A 25,999-nucleotide genomic window follows, 5' to 3' on the forward strand; every position below is an offset into this window, starting at 1 on the left:
ATCACATATTTTGGGGGAAATAGTTGCCATGGAGAAATACATTTATAATCCTCTTGTAGAGCCTACTGTCTTCGTCATTCTGAAATCATAACAATGACTCATTTTCACTCCTGCACCCTAAAAAGAGGCAAACAATGTCTATTCTTCTGTTACTTAACATAAATATGGTAGATAATTAGCATAAACTGCACCACAACAGTCCAATTTATCAGGTTTTATCGACCATATGATCATCCACTTTTGCAGTGTTTCTTTCAAACACAGAGACACTAAGGTGGATGGTGCATATTATTGTATTATTATAATACATATAGTTACTATAGATGTAACGTTAGTCTGAAATACAAGCAGGCAATGTGATTGAAATGATCAAATACATGCTTATTTGTGCTTCTTATGTATGCCGAATGAAAGAGTGGCTACAATTTAATAAACAGAACATCTTTGAAACGTTACACTCCTTTTAAAGTCGCTTCACGATGGGTTTGCCCTTGTTTGAATAGAGTTTGTTGGGGTAATCTCGGAGAGTGGTTTATTTCGGGATTTGGCACGAGGGTGTGTAGGCGTACATGAAGACTGCTGCGTGGGTTCCCCGGATGGAGTAGCGTCGCCATCTTTACGCCAGTGCTACCGGTGGGTCTTCAGTTCAGCGGAGCGACAGTGCTGTTGCTGATCCACCACCAGGACTCGTTGAGCAGCCGATAATCCTCCCTTTCCACTGGGACGCCACGAGCAGCCCCAACACCCGAGCACCATGGCGGATAGAGAGAATTTAGTATACCAGGCGAAACTCGCCGAACAGGCGGAGAGATACGACGGTAAGACTCCGCATAAACGTTAGCGGTCAATGCAGAAAGCCTGGCCCCTCTTTCCCCCCTCTGTCTCCCTGCGCAGGGGGCTTGGAGACGCAGGTACAGCACTTCACATGGATTTGTTGGGCTAGAGACAAAATGGCGGAGATTTCTCCAGCCGAATGAATCAGTAAACGTTTTAATTAATTGTTTTCGTCTCAAAAGGGAAATAACATTTTGATTGGGGGAAAAGCGTGCTTTGTCGCGTGGCCTGTTAACATTTAGCTTACGTTAGCGGTTGAGCTAAGCTAGTCGCTTCTTGCCAGCGTCAGTTGGCTAACACTAGCTAGCTAGCTAGCTGGCTAGCCTTTCTTCAGAACCCGACACGCGTCACACCAAACTCCATTCAGAAATACAGCGATTCTGCAAACGTCCACACCCCATCAAACACAACCTGCTCCTGCTCTGATTCGGTAGTAGCCTTTGGCATAGTCGGGATCTATATCTGATCCGTCAAGCAGCAGCTTCAGTCAAAAAATGTGTCCTAAAATTGAGCCCCAGTTAATGCTAACGCACCGCCCCCACGGTGAGAGGAGACGGCACCAGCCCCACAAACCACATTTAGCCAATGGACAACTTTAAATGTGATAAAGATCTCCATGTCGTGTTTGGTGCACGCCGAATTTAAGAGTGACATTACTTTTAAACAACTCGTTTTAAGGTTTGGATTTTTGTTGTAGCAGCAAGACGTGAACAATACTGCATTGAAGTTTTAACTATGAAATGTGATGTTGGCTTTGTGTTGGTGGTAACTGGGCTGACATGCTGTCTGGTACTTTAATGAGGCCAGTATTGTCGTGAGACTGCGTGGGTTAATTAATTGAAATGTGTAGCACCAATGGTGTGCAGGAGTAGGCGGGGCACACAGTGTTACTATGGGATTGGTGGCTGAACAACAGTTTTGACCATAAGACAACTTTTCTTTGTCCCCATTTGACTGGAAGTCCTTTCACCAAAGCAACGTTGATTGAGCTTTGATTCGTGCATTTAGTTGGTTTAGCTGTTCACTCAATGCCATGACACACACAGAGGCACTATCACTATGGTTTAGCTTCTTCTTCTTTTTGGTGCAATGGTGCGTTAGTTGAATTGTACACATACTACGTGTTTGTGTTTTGTAAATGGAAAAGCAGATTGAGTTCACACTAGAAGTTTCCTCACAATACGATATATACATTCTTTGGATATTTACAGATATCACAAAGTCTGCGTTACACACATTCGATTCAGGGCGCAGAGGAACATGATTTTAATCACAGATTATCTTTCACGTGCACTACTGTCAGGATATACTGACATGTTATTTTTAATAAAGGTACCAGCTGTAGCTTTAAATCACTGTCAACAGGAAGTCACACTCCAAACTAAGTTTGGTCAAGAAACATGTGAGAAGTTGCACATGTGTTCTGTACCATTACCTCTGTGTAGATCAGGCACTGTGTTGTGTTTATTCTTGCAAACATCTAACTCCCTCAGTACAATAATATGGTCTGTGTTGCAAATGCAGCACATGGCACACACAGGTACCCTCTACCACTCCACCAGGAGTCCCTTCCACCCATGTCTTGCGCTAACGGATGTAATGCATGACATTAGCTACTGCTATAAGTTGCTCTTTACATGTTTTCACAGACTGCCTGTGTTTTGTGATAGAGGAGCCAATATATGACCAGCCGCAGCGGTCAATACATGCATGCTTTAACACCTTTTTGATAAAGATCAGAATAGATAAGTTGCAATATTGGGGCGTGAATGTGCTCAGCTGCTCACTGCAGCACATCCTTTATTGACTAACGTGACCCAGCAAGACACTGAACACACATTGCATCAGATTATGCCACTAACGCATATCAAACGTTCACACAAGTAGGCTAGTTGCAGAGTACTGGGGAACAATATCTTTATGAAAACCACACTGCAGGTGTGAGAATAGCAAGAAACCAACGACGGTCTGAAGCCAAGTTTTAATTTAGGAAGTCTCTCGCAGCTGAAGTGAAGAACGAGGAAGATGCTGCTCAGGAGCAAAGCAAGAACAAATGATCAAAACACAAACTAGTGTCTGAAAGTACGCATCGTTTGAATGCTTTTATAAATGTGTTGAGTGGACATTGGCACTGTGATTCAGCTGGAAAGAAACTCAATTATAAAGTACATCATCATCCAAGATTATATGTGCCCCAAAATAATCTGCAGTTAAAATGCCAGCTATGCATATCTCCGCTTGATAAAGAGAAAACATGTTAAAGGCTAATAGCTACTGGTGTTCTTCAATTAGCAATGACATTGCAGCTTCTTGAAATGTAAGTCTTGCTAACCACTCACATTACATGCCCCCTCCAGCTAAAGGTTGCACATGAACCAGAGGGGAAACGATTACATCTGTAGAATTACACAAATCACAATTTAGCTCCTGGCAGCAATAAAATAATTACGTGTCACTGTTACAGGTGCTAAATGAATGTTATAGTGATGCATTCAGGATCTGCTTCTTATTGCAAAGACTACACAAAGCACAGTTTTGCAGATTGAGTTGACTGCGATCAGCTCGATAGATCTGTAGAGCTTGTAATGCTGAGAAATGATTTTAAAAAGCACAGAAAGGTCATTGAGTGTATTTAAGTGCAGGCTGAGCTGGGGGTAAATTGATCAAAGCAGCAGAGTGCTCCTTCTGGCTTGAAACCCATCGTGTATCAGGTTTCGGGAGCATGCTGCGTCGCACCCAGCTATTGGCTTGAGCAGATAACACCCCGTCTGTGAAGTTAAAAGCCAAATGATTGGCACGCTCCTCTTACCTTCGGGGTTCCATGTTTAGCATGGGAGGTGTGACTCGTCTGCAGCAGGAGCCACAGATTTGTTGTAACCACTATTGAAGATGATTGCATTTTTTAAATGTCATTAGCGTACCACACATGCTGCTATTTATGTATTCCAAAATGAGTTATCATCCCACAGAACGTGTTGTTGCATTCAGCAGAATGGTAATAATAATGTTTCATATACTCGGGTTTATCCAGAGACGACATGAAATGAATCACAGACGATATCTGAACCGCTTTATTGAAAGGTTTATTTCCTGCTATGCCTCCTTGAACTGTGAATGGTTCTTTGTTTGGTTAAAGAGGCCTCATGTTGTTTTTGGTTAATCCCCAGACAATGTGATGGATGTGTAATTAGTAGCTCCTTCACATCAGAGTGTCGGATTGTTTTCACGGTCGTTTCATCCTCTAAGTTCGGTTTTATTTTGAAAATGCACACCGTGTTCTCCTGAATCACCTTGATGATGTGAGATGTTAAAGTCCGACATCACGTTAGCTCTCTGAGCCCTGTGGTTCAGTGTCCTGGCTCTGTTCCCTGCAGCCCATCACAAGTGCCCAGAGGTGGTTAATCTGTGCATTAGAAGAGTTAATACTTGGGCAGTGTCCCAGGCACTCCATTATTAAAATACTGAGGATGACGGAAACCTTTCAATACGCTGCAGTGTTGTTAAACCTCTCTTATTAAAGGATGTGCTCATTTTCTATTCAGAAAATCTGTTTGTGCAAAAGCCAATAATTATAATGTGCTAGCTCACGGCCGTCTTACACATTTGTTTTGGCGCATATCTTTGCATCACCGCCACCTGTAGATCAGCGAACTAATGTTCGGAGGATAAACTAGGACCCACAAAAGCTCCATTGTACTGGAACACATTTATTTTAGATGCCAGATATATAATGCCCGTCAACGATCTGCTCTGTGCTTGTGCGACGGATCCAAAGGTAGTTTAAAGGTTCTTTGTCGGGTAGAGAATGGTGTCACCTGTCAGCAGGCTCGTACTGGTCTTTAACTTTTCACCTTGTGCACTGATGCACTGCAATACACGTGTGATGAGCTGAAACTCAGAATGACAATGTTACAAGACACATGTCCTCCGTACTCAGAAACATGTGTTCCCACACGGGGTCCAGGCTGTTGATGCTCTTGGTGCTGTGGGCCTTACGTCGTATGTTCTTCCCTGTGTCTTTCAGAAATGGTGGAGTCGATGAAGAACGTGGCCAGCATGGACGTGGAGCTGACGGTGGAGGAGAGGAACCTGCTGTCAGTAGCATATAAGAACGTGATCGGAGCCAGAAGAGCTTCCTGGAGGATAATCAGCAGCCTTGAACAGAAAGAAGAAAACAAAGGCGGAGAAGACAAACTAAAGATGATCAAGGAATACAGGAAAACGGTCAGACACGGTTAACGCTGAATCTAAATATAGCAACTGGTTACTTTCACAGGGAGATCGTCTGTTTCTAAGCTATTCATGGAACATTTAGACACGTTGCTTTCATTGAAAACAATTACATGACTTTAGAGCCAAGCGTTGGCCCGTTCTGCACTTGCCTGGCAGAATTATTGGTGAAACAAAATCCCAGCACACAGCTGCAGTCCTTCTGTGCTGATGTCTGCAACAGATTCCAACAAAGCATTAAGTCTTCTCTGAATCTCGCTGCAACACACGGACTTGGTTTTAATTAGCGTTGGTGGGAAACTGGAGCAAAAGTAGTCACTGTTACTCTTGTTGCAATCATGGATTCTCTTCCTCTCGCTCACAAACTATTTCTGGCTTTTAACACGCCTAAAGTCCCGACTGGGACACAACAATGAAAATGCAAACGGGTAGAATAAGTGTCGTCTGTGCACTCAGAGAATCTACTTTCCATATCTGCTAGGCACCGGGCCAGAGGTGCTTTACCCTGTTTTTGGCAGGACTCTTGCATCTCTCCACTGACCTCTCCCCCCCCCCCCCCCGAGAGGAAATGTTGAGGTTTCACAGCCCAACAACACTCTGAGTGAAATAATGAGCTGGGCAGAAACCATGAATCAACGCTAAATTACTTTTTCCTCATTTCTGCTGCAGAGCAACTCCCCAGTCACCGGCGGCACCCCTCAGTGCAATGCAGCACAGCACCTTCCAATCATTTAATGAAGGGGGGGGGGGGGGGTGTTGTGACATTTCACTCTAATGTGTGAAAGTTACTCACCACAGCTGACGATCTGAATGCATCTGGTGGGTTCTTTTATTCAAGATAAGGAACTTTTAAAAGACAGAACTGTGGAGATCCACGAGCGCTAACGACTGTTAGCATGTCGTAGCGCTGTCTGTCACCACTGAGCCTCTACATGTTGCATTCCTTCAGGTGTGGGAACATGATGTCATCTACAGTCTGAAATCCCCTTCTTTTATCGTCCGTATCTGAACAGCTCATTTAGAGGTGAAAACAAAGATGTGGAGTTAACGCAAACTCACTCGGGCACTATCCCAGGAAAGAGCAGTTTTTATTAACACGGACATGCTGACGGGGATGTTACTATCAGATGTCACACTGACCCGGGAACGGAGTCTGACTGACAGGTTCTTTGTGACAAATGCGTCCAAAAGCTGCACACTTTGAACGATTGTTGGTTCTGGAGAGTTGTGTACTATAAATAGAAAGATGGATGTTTTTTAAATGAGTTTAACATCGAAGCTCAGCTGAGTTTAATTTTATCAGTTTTGAATTGCAACTGAATATCTAAAGGAAACTTCAGTGTGTGTGTGAGTGAGTGTGTGTGTGTGTGTGTGTGTGTGAGAGAGAGTGTGTGAGACACCACACAGACCATTGACAGCAGCGTTTGTGTGTGTTTTGGTGTGCAGGTCGAGAAAGAGCTGAAATCAATCTGCAACGACATTCTGGATGTACTGGACAAGCACCTCATCTTAGCTGCTACCACCGGAGAATCTAAGGTTTTCTACTACAAAATGTACGTATAATAAAAGTGACACTTAATAAGGTCAGGCGCACGTACCGTTTGGTTTTAATAGATGCAAGTCAACCGTGTAAGGGAATTATTTTCCTATTTCATTTATTTTTACTTGATGGGGACGAAGCAATTTAACAAAGTTCCAATAAAAAGCATGCATACGATGTGCTGCACAGTTTACTGCAGATTCCCCCCCCGCACGTCCCTCGTTGGGCTTTTACATGTGCAGTTAAAATGTAAAGCTTTCTATATCGTAAAATCACAATACGCTACGAATATAACACACAGCACAATACATGTACACCATGGTCATTTACAGTACCTTTGTGTCCTCACGGTGAAGTTCACACTTTGATTTCAGTTGTAAACGTCAGTGATTCAGTCGCCTGCTACACCCCCCCATTAAAGCTGCAGGAGTCCTTTGACTTTTACTTGTACTAACCACAGGAGGGTTCGTTATTCACTCGGCCCAGTACTGTCTCAGCTGTCTCATAAAGTTGTTAGCTGATATACAGTGCTGTTCTTCAGCTGGGTCTGTCTCGCTTCACTTAAAACAGACTTCATAAACAAACATCTGTCCAACCTGTGTTATAGAGCGTCCATAAAAATGTCATGCTGGTGTTTAAAAGTTAAAACACCAGCATGAGAGACGGCAATGCAAAGACCAAAAAAAAATATATATATATTAATTTATATAGAAAAAAATATATAGATTTATTTTCTTTAATTTATTCTAATTTAATATATATATTTAATATGTATATATTTAATTTTATCATAATGTAATGTAATTAAATATATTTAATATAATAATATAATGTAATATATATTCTTTATTATAATAATAATATAAAGTAATGTAATTAAATATATTTAATATAATAATATAATGTAATATATATTCTTTATTATAATAATAATATAAAGTAATGTAATTAAATATATTTCATAGAATTTAATGTGTACACAAAGTTGAAACTTTCCAAATGTCAGAAAAACAAATTCTGATATATTTGGTTAATTTGAGTCTTTTTTTAAAGTTTCAAACTAAGCATTAATAATTAAAGAAACCAAAACTCCTTTTGTGATTCTCAGTATTAAACAATGTAAATATTTAAACAGGCGTATTGAACACTACAGGCGTGTTCAGAGTCCCACGCCGCGTGGTACCGGACGTTTAATTCAGTGCTGCTGGTTTGTTAATGCATTTGTTTGTTCTGCTGTTCCCTCTGCTCAGGAAGGGAGATTACCACAGGTACCTGGCAGAGTTTGCCACGGGCAACGACAGGAAGGAGGCAGCGGAGAACAGTTTGGTTGCGTACAAAGCTGCTAGCGACATCGCCATGATCGAACTCCCTCCAACGCACCCTATTCGTCTGGGATTGGCCCTCAACTTCTCAGTTTTCTATTATGAAATCCTCAACTCGCCAGACCGCGCTTGCAAGTAGGTGTGACCGTTTTATGTCGCCTGTCTAACTCCGGACTGTATTTTCAGTCTTGTATTCAGGCGAACATACTATTAATAATACATAAAGCACATTTACATCGTGGAATCCAGAGGACAAACCAGAGAAATTGGATCCATCAGCTGGACAGAAAGTTCTTTGATGTTTTTCTGCTTTGTAGAGACCAAAACAATCCTGAATGCAGGCGCAGTGTGTCGGAGTATTTCTGTCCAGTTTGGTGAATTAAATCCACATTTGACCAACTTGTCCTGCTGTGTCTCACATCCCACATGAACATAAACTGTTCCAGCTGCCAGGCTCTTTGTGCTCCTCAGCCACCTGGCTTTTTGAAACCAGTAACACATGGTGACGTTTCCATCTGTACAATTACAGCCACTTGTTTCTACTGAATGTGTGTGTAACTGTGTCGTCCTGCATCCTCTCTGCCCATAGGTTGGCAAAGGAAGCGTTTGACAATGCCATTGCAGAACTGGATACGCTGAGCGAGGAAAGCTATAAGGACTCAACACTTATCATGCAGTTGCTACGTGACAACTTGACACTATGGACCTCAGACGTGCAGGGAGATGGTGAGAGACGTTTCTTTCTTCTCAGTAGAGTTGTTGAACGTACGTCATTATCTAGCTTCAGGGTTTTGTCTTTAATCACCGTCACAACTTGCGTTTTAGCAGATCTTCTTCTATCTTTAAAGCTGATTTGCCCCCCTGTGGTTGCAGCTTCTGAGAGGCCGGTCTTTAATATCACACTGAAGAACCACTGAACCCTTCCTCTAACCTCTCCCCTCACCGCAGCCCGCAGTACTCACACACTCTCACTTCTCCTCCCTTGTTCTTCACTCTTCCATTATATAAGTCCTCCTGTCTGTCCTCCAAGCGCTCTCTCCTGTCTCACCACCCTGACCCCCCCCCCCCCCTCACTAACTTCCTCACAATACAAAGTCCGGCCTTGTTGGATGTTTGTGTGTGAGAGGAGATGATGGCCTCTCCTGCCCTGTTGGCCCGCAGCTCTGAAGGGTTAATGAGCTGCAATTATTTTAAATGCATTTTCTTTTTCACCTGTTCTCCACCTTTCTTCTGCACGAGTGGAACTCAAGTGTGTGTTGTAGTATCTAAAGGGTGTGTTGTAGTATCTAAAGGGTGTGTTGTAGTATCTAAAGGGTGTGTTGTAGTATCTAAAGGGTGTGTTGCAGTATCTAAAGGGTGTGTTGTAGTATCTAAAGGGTGTGTTGTAGTATCTAAAGTGTGTGTTGCAGTATCTAAAGGGTGTGTTGCAGTATCTAAAGGGTGTGTTGTAGTATCTAAAGGGTGTGTTGTAGTATCTAAAGTGTGTGTTGTAGTATCTAAAGGGTGTGTTGTAGTATCTAAAGGGTGTGTTGTAGTATCTAAAGTGTGTGTTGCAGTATCTAAAGGGTGTGTTGTAGTATCTAAAGTGTGTGTTGTAGTATCTAAAGTGTGTGTTGCAGTATCTAAAGGGTGTGTTGCAGTATCTAAAGTGTGTGTTGTAGTATCTAAAGTGTGTGTTGCAGTATCTAAAGGGTGTGTTGTAGTATCTAAAGGGTGTGTTGTAGTATCTAAAGGGTGTGTTGTAGTATGTAAAGGGTGTGTTGTAGTATCTAAAGGGTGTGTTGTAGTATCTAAAGGGTGTGTTGTAGTATCTAAAGGGTGTGTTGTAGTATGTAAAGGGTGTGTTGTAGTATCTAAAGGGTGTGTTGTAGTATCTAAAGGGTGTGTTGTAGTATCTAAAGTGTGTCCTGTAGTATCTAAAGGGTGTGTTGTAGTATCTAAAGTGTGTGTTGTAGTATCTAAAGTGTGTCCTGTAGTATCTAAAGGGTGTGTTGTAGTATCTAAAGGGTGTGTTGTAGTATCTAAAGGGTGTCCTGTAGTATCTAAAGGGTGTGTTGTAGTATCTAAAGGGTGTGTTGTAGTATCTAAAGTGTGTCCTGTAGTATCTAAAGGGTGTGTTGTAGTATCTAAAGGGTGTGTTGTAGTATCTAAAGGGTGTCCTGTAGTATCTAAAGTGTGTCCTGTAGTATCTAAAGGGTGTCCTGTAGTATCTAAAGGGTGTGTTGTAGTATCTAAAGGGTGTGTTGCAGTATCTAAAGGGTGTCCTGTAGTATCTAAAGGGTGTGTTGTAGTATCTAAAGGGTGTGTTGTAGTATCTAAAGGGTGTGTTGCAGTATCTAAAGGGTGTGTTGCAGTATCTAAAGGGTGTGTTGCAGTATCTAAAGGGTGTGTTGTAGTATCTAAAGGGTGTGTTGCAGTATCTAAAGGGTGTGTTGCAGTATCTAAAGTGTGTCCTGTAGTATCTAAAGGGTGTGTTGTAGTATCTAAAGGGTGTGTTGCAGTATCTAAAGGGTGTGTTGCAGTATCTAAAGGGTGTCCTGTAGTATCTAAAGGGTGTGTTGTAGTATCTAAAGGGTGTGTTGCAGTATCTAAAGGGTGTGTTGTAGTATCTAAAGGGTGTGTTGTAGTATCTAAAGGGTGTGTTGCAGTATCTAAAGGGTGTGTTGTAGTATCTAAAGGGTGTGTTGTAGTATCTAAAGGGTGTGTTGTAGTATCTAAAGGGTGTGTTGCAGTATCTAAAGTGTGTCCTGTAGTATCTAAAGGGTGTGTTGTAGTATCTAAAGTGTGTGTTGTAGTATCTAAAGTGTGTGTTGTAGTATCTAAAGGGTGTGTTGTAGTATCTAAAGTGTGTCCTGTAGTATCTAAAGGGTGTGTTGTAGTATCTAAAGGGTGTGTTGTAGTATCTAAAGGGTGTGTTGTAGTATCTAAAGGGTGTGTTGTAGTATCTAAAGGGTGTCCTGTAGTATCTAAAGGGTGTGTTGTAGTATCTAAAGGGTGTGTTGTAGTATCTAAAGGGTGTCCTGTAGTATCTAAAGGGTGTGTTGTAGTATCTAAAGGGTGTGTTGTAGTATCTAAAGGGTGTGTTGTAGTATCTAAAGGGTGTGTTGTAGTATCTAAAGTGTGTCCTGTAGTATCTAAAGTGTGTCCTGTAGTATCTAAAGGGTGTGTTGTAGTATCTAAAGGGTGTGTTGTAGTATCTAAAGGGTGTGTTGCAGTATCTAAAGGGTGTGTTGCAGTATCTAAAGGGTGTGTTGTAGTATCTAAAGGGTGTGTTGTAGTATCTAAAGGGTGTGTTGTAGTATCTAAAGTGTGTGTTGTAGTATCTAAAGGGTGTGTTGTAGTATCTAAAGTGTGTGTTGTAGTATCTAAAGGGTGTCCTGTAGTATCTAAAGGGTGTCCTGTAGTATCTAAAGGGTGTCCTGTAGTATCTAAAGTGTGTCCTGTAGTATCTAAAGTGTGTCCTGTAGTATCTAAAGGGTGTGTTGTAGTATCTAAAGGGTGTGTTGTAGTATCTAAAGGGTGTGTTGTAGTATCTAAAGTGTGTGTTGCAGTATCTAAAGGGTGTGTTGTAGTATCTAAAGGGTGTGTTGTAGTATCTAAAGGGTGTGTTGCAGTATCTAAAGGGTGTGTTGTAGTATCTAAAGGGTGTGTTGTAGTATCTAAAGGGTGTGTTGTAGTATCTAAAGGGTGTGTTGCAGTATCTAAAGTGTGTGTTGCAGTATCTAAAGTGTGTCCTGTAGTATCTAAAGTGTGTCCTGTAGTATCTAAAGGGTGTCCTGTAGTATCTAAAGGGTGTCCTGTAGTATCTAAAGGGTGTGTTGTAGTATCTAAAGGGTGTGTTGTAGTATCTAAAGGGTGTGTTGCAGTATCTAAAGGGTGTGTTGCAGTATCTAAAGGGTGTGTTGCAGTATCTAAAGGGTGTGTTGTAGTATCTAAAGGGTGTCTGTAGTATCTAAAGGGTGTCCTGTAGTATCTAAAGGGTGTCCTGTAGTATCTAAAGGGTGTGTTGTAGTATCTAAAGGGTGTGTTGTAGTATCTAAAGTGTGTGTTGTAGTATCTAAAGGGTGTGTTGTAGTATCTAAAGGGTGTCCTGTAGTATCTAAAGGGTGTGTTGCAGTATCTAAAGGGTGTGTTGCAGTATCTAAAGGGTGTGTTGTAGTATCTAAAGGGTGTCCTGTAGTATCTAAAGGGTGTGTTGTAGTATCTAAAGGGTGTGTTGTAGTATCTAAAGGGTGTGTTGCAGTATCTAAAGGGTGTGTTGCAATATCTAAAGGGTGTGTTGCAGTATCTAAAGGGTGTGTTGTAGTATCTAAAGGGTGTCCTGTAGTATCTAAAGGGTGTCCTGTAGTATCTAAAGGGTGTGTTGTAGTATCTAAAGGGTGTGTTGTAGTATCTAAAGGGTGTGTTGTAGTATCTAAAGTGTGTGTTGTAGTATCTAAAGGGTGTGTTGTAGTATCTAAAGGGTGTGTTGTAGTATCTAAAGTGTGTGTTGTAGTATCTAAAGGGTGTGTTGTAGTATCTAAAGTGTGTGTTGCAGTATCTAAAGGGTGTGTTGTAGTATCTAAAGTGTGTGTTGCAGTATCTAAAGGGTGTGTTGTAGTATCTAAAGGGTGTGTTGTAGTATCTAAAGGGTGTGTTGTAGTATCTAAAGGGTGTGTTGCAGTATCTAAAGGGTGTGTTGCAGTATCTAAAGGGTGTGTTGTAGTATCTAAAGGGTGTGTTGTAGTATCTAAAGGGTGTGTTGCAGTATCTAAAGTGTGTCCTGTAGTATCTAAAGTGTGTCCTGTAGTATCTAAAGGGTGTGTTGTAGTATCTAAAGGGTGTGTTGTAGTATCTAAAGGGTGTGTTGTAGTATCTAAAGGGTGTGTTGCAGTATCTAAAGGGTGTGTTGCAGTATCTAAAGGGTGTGTTTGCAGTATCTAAAGGGTGTGTTGTAGTATCTAAAGGGTGTGTTGTAGTATCTAAAGGGTGTGTTGTAGTATCTAAAGGGTGTGTTGTAGTATCTAAAGGGTGTGTTGTAGTATCTAAAGGGTGTGTTGTAGTATCTAAAGGGTGTGTTGTAGTATCTAAAGGGTGTGTTGCAGTATCTAAAGGGTGTGTTGTAGTATCTAAAGGGTGTGTTGCAGTATCTAAAGGGTGTGTTGCAGTATCTAAAGGGTGTGTTGCAGTATCTAAAGGGTGTCCTGTAGTATCTAAAGGGTGTGTTGCAGTATCTAAAGGGTGTCTGTAGTATCTAAAGGGTGTGTTGCAGTATCTAAAGGGTGTGTTGCAGTATCTAAAGGGTGTGTTGCAGTATCTAAAGGGTGTGTTGCAGTATCTAAAGGGTGTGTTGTAGTATCTAAAGGGTGTGTTGTAGTATCTAAAGGGTGTGTTGTAGTATCTAAAGGGTGTGTTGTAGTATCTAAAGGGTGTGTTGTAGTATCTAAAGGGTGTGTTGTAGTATCTAAAGGGTGTGTTGTAGTATCTAAAGGGTGTGTTGTAGTATCTAAAGTGTGTGTTGTAGTATCTAAAGTGTGTGTTGTAGTATCTAAAGGGTGTGCTGTAGTATCTAAAGGGTGTCCTGTAGTATCTAAAGGGTGTCCTGTAGTATCTAAAGGGTGTCCTGTAGTATCTAAAGTGTGTCCTGTAGTATCTAAAGTGTGTCCTGTAGTATCTAAAGTGTGTCCTGTAGTATCTAAAGGGTGTGTTGTAGTATCTAAAGGGTGTGTTGCAGTATCTAAAGGGTGTGTTGTAGTATCTAAAGGGTGTGTTGTAGTATCTAAAGGGTGTGTTGTAGTATCTAAAGGGTGTGTTGTAGTATCTAAAGGGTGTCCTGTAGTATCTAAAGTGTGTCCTGTAGTATCTAAAGGGTGTGTTGTAGTATCTAAAGGGTGTGTTGCAGTATCTAAAGGGTGTGTTGTAGTATCTAAAGGGTGTCCTGTAGTATGTAAAGGGTGTGTTGTAGTATCTAAAGGGTGTGTTGTAGTATCTAAAGTGTGTCCTGTAGTATCTAAAGGGTGTGTTGCAGTATCTAAAGGGTGTGTTGTAGTATCTAAAGGGTGTCCTGTAGTATGTAAAGGGTGTGTTGTAGTATCTAAAGGGTGTGTTGTAGTATCTAAAGTGTGTCCTGTAGTATCTAAAGGGTGTGTTGCAGTATCTAAAGGGTGTCCTGTAGTATCTAAAGGGTGTGTTGCAGTATCTAAAGGGTGTCCTGTAGTATCTAAAGGGTGTGTTGCAGTATCTAAAGGGTGTGTTGCAGTATCTAAAGGGTGTGTTGTAGTATCTAAAGGGTGTCCTGTAGTATCTAAAGGGTGTGTTGTAGTATCTAAAGGGTGTCCTGGAGTCTGTAAAGGTCTTACATCCTGCTGGGTTGTGTGAGAGCAGTAACAATAGGCAGGTGCCCTTTCCAACATAGAAACAGGTTTACAGACTGCAGTCCCTCCTGATGATCCCGGCCGCTCGAACACACCTAGTGATGAGTCTCTGAAGCTAATGAGGCTCTAAATTATTGAGGATGTTACAACTTTTGAGCAGCTTTATTTTGGCGGGTAGCGATCCAGTAAAATGCAAGTTGCTCTCAGTAAACGTGGCAATCGTAACCTGTTCTAATGACGGTCTTCACCTTGTTTACCTGGTCTCTGCTTGCTGATGACGAGCGACTATGCGAGGCTGCTGCTCCGTCTCCTGTGGCGTTCTCACATCTCGGTTAGCTGTGGCGCTAATGAGCACTGTTACGCTTTCTATTTTAATCACGATGGATTCTCAAGCCTTTGTTATTTGTGCCTCTTAATTCTTCATTACACGGATGGCTGTGCTGTCTCTATGGTAACCTTTCCAAGCAACCAGTGGTGCAGGTTCACAAGGCATTTCACCCCCGAAGTACGTCTGACCACTGAACTAACTAACCTGCATGTTGACTGGAGCGTTGTGGTTCCCTCCTACATGTTGGGCTTGTTTGTTACGGGTTTGATCCCGATCGTTAGGTCTGATGTTCCCTTCTGTGTTCCTTTACGCTGTAATCACAGACGTGCACAGGCGGCTTTGTGCTGAAACAAGATGCACATTCTGTGAGAAGAGAATATTAAATAATAACCCCATTTACTCGATGCTAATGCAACGGTTTAGCACGGCTGATGCTACTTTATTTTAGCCGCTGATTAAAATAATTTCATGTGTTTAGTCTTTAGGGACGCAACATAATGAGCTGGTTCTGGGAGTAAACGCCAATCAAAGGGAATTATAAATGTCTTTTCTCCTGAGTAGCAATTATTGTGAACGCTGACACAAACATTAGTGACATTATCACTCTCTAAAACACAAAGCACAAATAATCTGTTTTAAAGACTGTTATTATATCAACATGAGATTATTCTGATTATCAGTTAATGATGAACTCTTTATTCCTCCGTCAGCAGCAGCACAGCCTCACTTCTGACAACCTTACCTTTCACAATAAAAGCCCAACACTCACTAACAGCACGTTTCACTAAGAGGCAATTCAACAAACCGGTTTACGCTGAAGAGCCCCGAGAGTGATGAATATTATGAGTGCTTCAAACATCTTCAGCCATTCTTAATCTCTGGCAGATTCCCGCCTCGCCAGTTAAAAACGCTGCGTTCTGTCTTTGCAAACGGAAATGATGAGTTTTATTAAGTGCGATCTGATCACGAGTGGTCACCTGACGAACGTAGATCTGTCCGCACGTTAATGTCTCTAATCACAAGTCCCTGTTGAGTCCGTTCCTTGTAATGAAGCAGCTGATTTAGTGAGTTTGAGATATTAATACAATGGTAATGGAAGCCCTGGAGATGATGCCCGGTGTTGTAACAAGAGAAATGCGTGAGTGACATGATGGTACAAAGCTCGTCTGAAGCTGTTCTCTCAGCGGCCACGTGAAGCTTCTGTGCGTGTCTGATGGAGCGTGCTCCGATAACATCGTGTTATGTTCCTCTCGTTATCTCAGGTGAAGAACCGAACAAAGAAGCACTGCAAGATGCGGAGGAAGAGACCCAGTGAGACTGAACAACACGAGACAAGCCCTCCTCCTCTTCCTCCTCCTCCTCCCTCGTCTCTCCTCCCAGTACTCGCTGTCCCCAGCCACAGTTTTCAACTGGGTTTATCCTGCAGCCCACCATCTTTCTCTACCTTTCCCTCCATTTCTACCCATCTGCCTCACCCTTTCTCCTCATATGCATGTCATGTCCCCCCCCCAGGGCCTGCTCGGGTCTCCATTACCACTTTTCCAGGAGTTTTACCTTATTTTTGATGACTCATTTTGCAAGCCTGTACCCTTTAAGGTTCATGTCCTGTTTTACTGTTTTTATTTTTGCTTTTCTTTGCTGTATCATCTGTTGCCAAGTACGCTTGCCTGTATTTGTAACACACATATGCAAGAGTTTATTTAAAGACAATACTTTGCTGTTCAACTTTCTTTGATTTTTTCCTGTATTTGTGTGTTTATGAACAATATATTGTCTGTCAGTCAGTTTTGAAACATTTCAGTTTGCAAATTGAGGAAAGAAAGTGGTGATGGAAAATGTAAAAGGGATGTGTTAAAGCTTTTAGGAAGAACTAAGTGCCCTCTTTACTTCGTGGTTACCAAACCTGCTCCTTCGACACATCAATAGGTCTTTTTTAAAAAGACAAACGGCAGAATGTCCCCCTTCTCCGAGCATCACTCTGACCTCTGTTCTCGTCCGCTCTCGGACCAAGTATTGTGCTGCAAGGCTGTAGCGCTTTTGCTAATGGCAGATAGTTAGGTAATGGCTTTTTAGCAAACAAAATGTGCGTATGTGTGTGCGTGAGAGGGGAATGCTCAACACTCTTGATTGTAATGTAATGCAGTTTTGCATTAGCAACATATGAAAACAAACAAAAAAAAGTTTGGGAACTAGAGGCCTGCTGTATCTTTACTCCCCTGACTCTTTCAGGTTTCCTCGTCTCGACTCTCTTTCCTACTTCTCATTTCCTCTCTTCCTTCTGTTCGGTATGTGTAACGTGAATCTGATTTGTACTACTGGATATTCTCACCGGAGCCACAAGTACCATCTGTATTCTTACTGAAACACAGCATGGAATTAACATTAAACTTCAAATTGAAAAATGTTAACGTGCTTGAGATGTTGTCTTTTCCTGTAATCTGGTGTTTCACCACTAGAGGGCGCTGCAGGCTAACAGCAGCAGGAAGTATAGTATAGTACATCATATATAACATTAAATATGATAGTATAGTACATCATATATAACATTAAATATGATAGTATAGTACATCATATATAACATTAAATATGATAGTATAGTACATCATATATAACATTAAATATGATAGTATAGTACATCATATATAACATTAAATATGATAGTATAGTACATCATATATAAACATTAAATATGATAGTATAGTACATCATATATAACATTAAATATGATAGTATAGTACATCATATATAACATTAAATATGATAGTATAGTACATCATATATAACATTAAATATGATAGTATAGTACATCATATATAACATTAAATATGATAGTATAGTACATCATATAAACATTAAATATGATAGTATAGTACATCATATATAACATTAAATATGATAGTATAGTACATCATATATAACATTAAATATGATAGTATAGTACATCATATATAACATTAAATATGATGGTATAGTACATCATATATAACATTAAATATGATAGTATAGTACATCATATATAACATTAAATATGATAGTATAGTACATCATATATAACATTAAATATGATAGTATAGTACATCATATATAACATTAAATATGATAGTATAGTACATCATATATAACATTAAATATGATAGTATAGTACATCATATAAACATTAAATATGATAGTATAGTACATCATATATAACATTAAATATGATAGTATAGTACATCATATATAAACATTAAATATGATAGTATAGTACATCATATATAACATTAAATATGATAGTATAGTACATCATATATAACATTAAATATGATAGTATAGTACATCATATATAACATTAAATATGATAGTATAGTACATCATATAAACATTAAATATGATAGTATAGTACATCATATATAACATTAAATATGATGGTATAGTACATCATATATAACATTAAATATGATAGTATAGTACATCATATAAACATTAAATATGATAGTATAGTACATCATATAAACATTAAATATGATAGTATAGTACATCATATATAACATTAAATATGATAGTATAGTACATCATATAAACATTAAATATGATAGTATAGTACATCATATATAACATTAAATATGATAGTATAGTACATCATATAAACATTAAATATGATAGTATAGTACATCATATATAACATTAAATATGATAGTATAGTACATCATATATAAACATTAAATATGATAGTATAGTACATCATATATAACATTAAATATGATAGTATAGTACATCATATAAACATTAAATATGATAGTATAGTACATCATATATAACATTAAATATGATAGTATAGTACATCATATATAACATTAAATATGATAGTATAGTACATCGTATATAACATTAAATATGATAGTATAGTACATCATATAAACATTAAATATGATAGTATAGTACATCATATATAAACATTAAATATGATAGTATAGTACATCATATATAACATTAAATATGATAGTATAGTACATCATATATAACATTAAATATGATAGTATAGTACATCATATATAAACATTAAATATGATAGTATAGTACATCATATATAACATTAAATATGATAGTATAGTACATCATATATAACATTAAATATGATAGTATAGTACATCATATATAACATTAAATATGATAGTATAGTACATCATATATAAACATTAAATATGATAGTATAGTACATCATATATAACATTAAATATGATAGTATAGTACATCATATATAACATTAAATATGATAGTATAGTACATCATATATAAACATTAAATATGATAGTATAGTACATCATATATAAACATTAAATATGATGGTATAGTACATCATATATAACATTAAATATGATAGTATAGTACATCATATAAACATTAAATATGATAGTATAGTACATCATATAAACATTAAATATGATAGTATAGTACATCATATAAACATTAAATATGATAGTATAGTACATCATATATAAACATTAAATATGATAGTATAGTACATCATATATAACATTAAATATGATAGTATAGTACATCATATATAACATTAAATATGATAGTATAGTACATCATATAAACATTAAATATGATAGTATAGTACATCATATATAACATTAAATATGATAGTATAGTACATCATATATAACATTAAATATGATAGTATAGTACATCGTATATAACATTAAATATGATAGTATAGTACATCGTATATAACATTAAATATGATAGTATAGTACATCATATAAACATTAAATATGATAGTATAGTACATCATATATAAACATTAAATATGATAGTATAGTACATCATATATAACATTAAATATGATAGTATAGTACATCATATATAAACATTAAATATGATAGTATAGTACATCATATATAACATTAAATATTATAGTATAGTACATCATATAAACATTAAATATGATAGTATAGTACATCATATATAAACATTAAATATGATAGTATAGTACATCATATATAACATTAAATATGATAGTATAGTACATCATATATAACATTAAATATGATAGTATAGTACATCATATAAACATTAAATATGATAGTATAGTACATCATATATAAACATTAAATATGATAGTATAGTACATCATATATAAACATTAAATATGATAGTATAGTACATCATATATAAACATTAAATATGATAGTATAGTACATCATATATAACATTAAATATGATAGTATAGTACATCATATAAACATGGCAGGCAGGCAGGCAGACTGAAAAACTGGGCTTTCTATACAGGTCATGATTAGTGGTAAATGGAGTGCAGCTGGTAGGTTAACGAGGGTGGAACAGAGCAGAGACAGGTGGAGGTAATCAGACAATTAGTGGTGTTACCAGGCAGAGAGAGGGCTCATGACAGGACCCCCCCCCCCCCCCCCCCCCCAAGGGACGGCTCCAGAAGTCCCCAAGAAACACCACCAATACGGGCGGGAGGAGGGGAAGCCGACGGAGGGTCAGAATTCCTCTGAGCGGTCAGAGTCCATATCCTCAGCGGCACCGTCTCCATCAGAAGACTCGACATCCGAGGACCCCAGCTCAGAACCAGGTTCAGGGTCAGGACTAGACACCGGAGCAGGGGCAGCAGGGCCTGGAAGAGGATCTACATGGCAAGAAGCCCTGCGCCGACCCCGTCGGAGAGATGGCTGGTCAGGGTGTTGGCGATGGAATTCAGTGATGAGGGCCGGATCCACAATTCTTCCAGCGGGAACCCAATACCTCTCTTCAGGACCATAACCCTCCCAGTCCACCAGATATTGGATGCCCCTACCCCTTAGTCGAGAGCGGAGCAGTCGCTGGACCGTGTAGACGGGGCCACCGTCGAGGAAGCGCGGAGGAGGAGGCGGTGGTGCTGCTGGGACCAGTGGGCTCTCATGTACAGGTCTGAGCTTGGAGACGTGGAAGGTGGGATGTACCTTCATGGTCTTGGGTAGCAGTAGTCGGACTGCCGTAGGGCTGATGACCCTCTGTATGGGAAAGGGTCCAATGAAGCGAGGCGCCAGTTTCCGCGACTCCACCCGCAGTGGTATATCTCGAGCCGACAACCAGACCTTCTGTCCGACATGGTAAACTGGTGCTGGGATGCTCCTCCGGTTAGCTCCAATAGCATAGCTTGCACTGGACCTCAGGAGTGTGGCGCGAGCCTGGGCCCATGTGCGGCGGCAGCGGCGGGCATAGGCGAGCGCAGAGGGACAGATAGCATCTCCCTCCTGACTGGTAAAACAGAGGTGGTTGATATCCATAAACACATTGAAAGGGGGAGAGTCCGGTGGCAGAACTGGTGAGTGAGTTGTGGGCATATTCTACCCAGAGAAGATGTTGGGCCCAAGCACGGGGGTTGCGTGAGGTCACACACCTCAGTGCCTTCTCCAGCTCCTGGTTCATGCGCTCCGTTTGACCATTCGACTGTGGGTGGAATCCCGATGACAGACTAGCGGTGGCCCCAAGAAGGTTGCAGAATTCCTTCCAGAAGGCCGCAGAGAATTGAGGGCCTCGGTCTGACACAATATCCCTGGGCAGACCATGGACTCGAAACACATGTTGCAAGACCACCCGGGCGGTCTCCTTTGCAGTTGGCAGCTTTGGGAGGGGCACGAAGTGGGTCATCTTACTGAAGCGGTCAACGATGGTGAGGACGACAGTGTTTCCTTCAGATTGCGGAAGGCCCGTAACGAAGTCCAGGGAGATATGGGACCAGGGTCGCATGGGCACTGGCAGAGGCTGGAGTAACCCAGCTGGGGGCTGACTGGGGGTCTTGTGCTGGTTGCAAGTGGGGCAAGCTCTAACAAACTCCTGGACATCTTTCCTCATCAACGGCCACCAGAAACGTTGGGAGAGCAGATGGAGGGTGCGTGTGATTCCGGGGTGACAGGCCAGGCGAGAGTCGTGCCCCCACTGAATCACCTGAGACCTCAGATCTGCTGGGACAAAGAGACGGTTAGAGGGGCATGCACTGGGGCTCGGCTGGTTCCGGATGGCTTCTCTGACCTGCTCCTCAATGTCCCAGGTCAAGGCAGCAACAACACAGGGGCTTGGGAGGATGGTTGTCGACTCCTCATTGGATGCCTCATCCTTCTGAAACATCCTGGAGAGTGCGTCGGGCTTGATATTGCGGGAGCCAGGACGGTAGGAGAGCGTGAAGTTAAAACGGGTGAAGAATAATGACCACCGACGCTGGCGGGAGTTCAGCCTCCTGGCTGTCTGGATATACTCCAGGGTTTTATGGTCTGTCCAGACCACAAACGGAACTTTAGACCCCTCCAACCAGTGGCGCCACTCCTCGAGGGCGAGCTTGACGGCCAGTAGCTCGCGGTTGCCGATGTCGTAGTTGCATTCTGCTGGAGTCAGTCTACGGGAGTAAAAGGCACAGGGGTGCATCTTGCCATCCTCTGCTGCTCGTTGGGAAAGCACCGCTCCAACTCCTACATCCGAAGCATCCACCTCCACCACAAACTGCCGTCCAGCGTCAGGCATTTGGAAAATAGGGCCTGAGGTGAAACGAGCTTTGAGGGTCTTGAAGGCTTTGTCAGCGGCTGCTGTCCACTGAAACGGCTGTTTCACGCTGGTCAGCGCAGTGAGTGGTGCTGCCACTGTGCTGTAACCCCGGATCCCCGGATATGTATATATATATGTATATATATATGTATATGTATATGTATATGTATATATATATGTATATATATATATATATATATATATATATATATATATATATATATACATATATATATATATATACATATATATATATGTATATATATATGTATATGTATATGTATATGTATATATATATGTATATATATATATACATATATATATATATCCTATATATACGCAAGGAGAAAACTATTAAAGTACCATATTAGCTGGATGAATACAAGAACAATGTGTGTATATATATATATATATATATATACAAGCTGCAATGATCCTGTGTTACATATCCACATGAACACATGTGACAGAAGCACACATGCAGCAGTCCCTGCACGCTCAACAGTCTTTTCACTGCACAATATTTGACCTGATATGTGTTGATGTTTGTTTATTCATCATGTGAAGCTGCACTTTGTTCTCACATCAGTAAAGTTCAATGACTTCATGTACACGTTCACTTTGAGCACAATGTCAGCATGTGAAAGACAAGAATGAATCCTCTGCTGATGGATTATGATCAGGATAAGTACACTTCTATTAGCCCTCATAACAACAACACATCAATGTGCTTCTAGACGTCTTTATTACAGAACAAAGTGTCCAGGATGAAGCTGCTGCTTCCTCTCTGAACACATGCAGTGGAAGAGAAACAAGATAGAAATACATCAACACAAATATTCATCAAACATTGAGTGGACATGTTGATGCAGAGACAGCAACATGATGAGCAGTGAGAGCCTCCATGGCTCCACAGACAGAGGGAGCAGCTCCACCTAAACAAAGTCCCACATTACACAACCACTGATGACGTCAAGCACCGCCCACAATGTTTGAGTGACAGCTGAACAAACGCCACAACAATCGGCCGTCGGCACAAACACGGAGACGAAATACGTTTCAGAGTTTAAACACAGAGCTGAAGCCGCTTCCCTTAAATCACACGTTCACATTCATTTTAAAGGAAGAAGTCTTTTTAGTCTTAACATGTTTAATACAAACCCCACCCAGGATGAGGGTCATGTTCAACTTCACTGTTAACATCACAAGAACATTGTGTTCAAAGTAAATGTGATCTGTGATCAACATTCACAGGAAACTATCTGCTCACACTTCATCCTGGTGTCACACAAACCTCCTGCACTTATATTGGGATTATTATTCAGGTTCATTGTACAGCTGATCATCTGGAATATAATATGAAACATAGAACATGTCACTTAGTGCGGGGGGGTTAGTTTACTCACTGAGAGAAGAAGACTCCCTGAAGGAGAACCAGAGATTTACTTCTGTCTACTTGAGTTTACAGAACTCAGCAGTGGATCCAGGAGGATAATATAAATAAACTCCAGCGTAGAGCGGCTGAGAGAATGTGTGGTGGACTCTGTGCAGGAGAGTCATGGTGTCAGAGACGCTGTAGAAGGACAGAACACCTGCTCTGTGATCCAGGTACACTCCGAGTCTGGAGGACGCAGGACCTGAGACGGGAGTTTCGACTTTGTTGTGATAAAATGTATATCTGTCATCGTCACAATATAACATCCAGGATTTATCATTGTGTCCAAATTCACATTCACCCCCCCCCCCCTGCTCTGCTGATGTTCTTGTATGCGACTGCTACATCAACTCCCCCGCTCCGCTCCACCTCCCAGTAACTACGTCCAGTCAGACTCTCTCTACTCAGCACCTGAGCATATACAGTGAATCTGTCTGTGTGATCAGAATAAGACTGATGTTTTCTCATTGCTGTCACTTTTCTGCCCCCCTCAGATAATAACAGCAGTGTGTGTGCTGTGTTTGGATCCAGTGTGATGTCACGTGAATACTTTAAGAATCCAGCTCTGGTCTTGGGCTTTGCTGACAGTGAAACATCCACTTCAGTCCCAGTCTGTGAGATGTTTGTCCACTTCTGTCTCAGAACGTCCTGGAGTTCATCTGTGACTTGTGACACAGCCGCTGTCACTTCCTCAAAGTATCTGAGAGGGATGTTGATGCTGGAGGAGAGTGTAGACTCACTGAGTGGGGACAGTGAGGGGTAGTTGTGTAGAAACTGGTTGTGGTCCTCTGTGTGTGCGAGCTGCTTCAGATCAGCGTCTTTCCTCTTCAGCTCAGTGATCTCCTGCTCCAGCTTCTCCTGAAGCTCTTTGACTCGACTCACTTCACTTTCCTGCTGCGATCTGAGCTGCTGCTTCACATCAGAGCTTCTTTTCTGCATGAGACGGATCAGCTGAGTGAACATCTTCTCACTGTCCTCCACTGCTCTGTCAGCAGAGCGATTGATGACCTCCACCTCCTGCTGAAGCAGCTTCACATCTTTCTCTCCGTCCTGGATTCTCTGCTGGATGTTTAGTCGACTCCCCTCGAGCTCTCTCTGCCTCTCAGTCCTTTCTGCTGCAGCTGAGACTGTGTCGTGGCCTTTATGTTCCTCCAGAGAGCAGAGATAACAGATACACTGCTGATCAGTACGGCAGAACATCTTCATCACCTCATCGTGACGAGAGCACATGTTCTCCTGGAGCTTCTGGGAGGGCTCCACCAGCTTGTGTTTCATGAATGTAGGTGATTCATAATGAGGCTGGAGGTGTTTCTCACAGTAAGAGGCCACACACTGCACACAGGACTTGAAGGCTTTCAGTTTTCTCCCAGTGCAGACATCACATCCCACATCTTCAGGTCCAGCATAGCAGTGATCAGCAGGAGCAGCTTGGAGTCCAGTCTTCTTCAGCTCCTCCACTACAGCTGCTAACATGGTGTTCTTCACCAGGACAGGCCTCGGTGTGAAGGTCTGCCTGCACTGAGGGCAGCTGTGGCTTCTCTTCTCGTCCTCTCCATCCCAGAAGCTTTGAATACAGTTCTTGCAGTAGCTGTGTCCACAGGGAGTCGTCACCGGATCCTTCAGTAGATCCAGACAGATGGAACAACACAAGGTTTCCAGCTGAACTCCTTTCTGCGCCATTTCTCCTTCACTGCCAGCGACTGTGTGAGTCTCACTTCCTGAGAAGTGAAACTAGTTTGAGCTGAGAAGGGGAGGGGCAAGGAAGTGTATGAGCAGGGGGGAGGGGGGGTTATAACAAGCTCCACCACATTACAGGAAGAGGAGGGGGGGGGGGGGAGCAGGGTGTGACAGATACTGTATGTTCAACATGTTTCACAAACACTCACTTCAGCTTCAGGAAACTTCTGACAGTCAGTTTAGACTTCAGCTGTAAAAACAAAGGAGTCGTCCTGTAGTGAAGTACAAATACTACAGTAATACTTCAGTACAAGTACAAATACTACAGTAATACTTCAGTACAAGTACAAATACTACAGTAATACTTCAATACAAGTACAAATACTACAGTAATACTTCAGTACAGTACAAATACTACAGTAATACTTCAGTACAAGTACAAATACTACAGTAATACTTCAGTACAAATACTACAGTAATACTTCAGTACAAGTACAAATACTACAGTAATACTTCAGTACAAGTACAAATACTACAGTAATACTTCAGTACAAGTACAAATACTACAGTAATACTTCAGTACAAGTACAACTACTACAGTAATACTGCAGTACAAGTATAAATACTACAGTAATACTTCAGTACAAGTACAACTACTACAGTAATACTGCAGTACAAGTATACATACTACAGTAATACTTCAGTACAAGTACAACTACTACAGTAATACTTCAGTACAAGTACAAATACTAC

General features: G+C 40.9%; 2 protein-coding genes across 2 annotated transcripts; one reads left to right on the plus strand and one right to left on the minus strand.

The window, feature by feature from the left end:
* Positions 1-586: 586 nt before the first annotated feature.
* On the plus strand, positions 587-17,015 carry LOC115019207 (14-3-3 protein epsilon). Its single transcript, XM_029448647.1, has 6 exons — positions 587-818; positions 4,859-5,058; positions 6,511-6,617; positions 7,855-8,061; positions 8,516-8,652; positions 15,870-17,015. Exons 1-6 carry the CDS (start codon positions 755-757, stop codon positions 15,920-15,922), a joined length of 768 nt encoding a protein of 255 aa, XP_029304507.1. The 5' UTR covers positions 587-754; the 3' UTR covers positions 15,923-17,015.
* A 6,608-nt stretch (positions 17,016-23,623) lies between these two features.
* LOC115019203 (E3 ubiquitin/ISG15 ligase TRIM25-like) lies at positions 23,624-25,249 on the minus strand. Its single transcript, XM_029448643.1, has 2 exons — positions 24,120-25,249; positions 23,624-23,771 (listed from the first exon to the last, which is right to left on the minus strand). The coding sequence occupies exons 1-2, from the start codon at positions 25,247-25,249 to the stop codon at positions 23,699-23,701; spliced, it is 1,203 nt and encodes a 400-aa protein (XP_029304503.1). The 3' UTR covers positions 23,624-23,698.
* Positions 25,250-25,999: the final 750 nt, after the last annotated feature.

This window comes from Cottoperca gobio, chromosome 14, assembly GCF_900634415.1.
Source record: "Cottoperca gobio chromosome 14, fCotGob3.1, whole genome shotgun sequence".
Taxonomy (NCBI): Eukaryota; Metazoa; Chordata; class Actinopteri; order Perciformes; family Bovichtidae; genus Cottoperca; species Cottoperca gobio.

Bases quoted from the DNA above. Each gene is read 5' to 3' on its own strand.
- LOC115019207 (XM_029448647.1), top strand. From the start codon at position 755: ATGGCGGATAGAGAGAATTTAGTATACCAGGCGAAACTCGCCGAACAG. The intron at 819-4,858 runs GTAAGACTCCGC...TGTGTCTTTCAG, and splicing joins ACAGGCGGAGAGATACGACG to AAATGGTGGAGTCGATGAAG. The intron at 5,059-6,510 runs GTCAGACACGGT...TTTGGTGTGCAG, and splicing joins TCAAGGAATACAGGAAAACG to GTCGAGAAAGAGCTGAAATC.
- LOC115019203 (XM_029448643.1), bottom strand. From the start codon at position 25,249: ATGGCGCAGAAAGGAGTTCAGCTGGAAACCTTGTGTTGTTCCATCTGT. The intron at 23,772-24,119 runs GTATTCACGTGA...CTCCCGTCTCAG, and splicing joins ACCAGAGCTGGATTCTTAAA to GTCCTGCGTCCTCCAGACTC.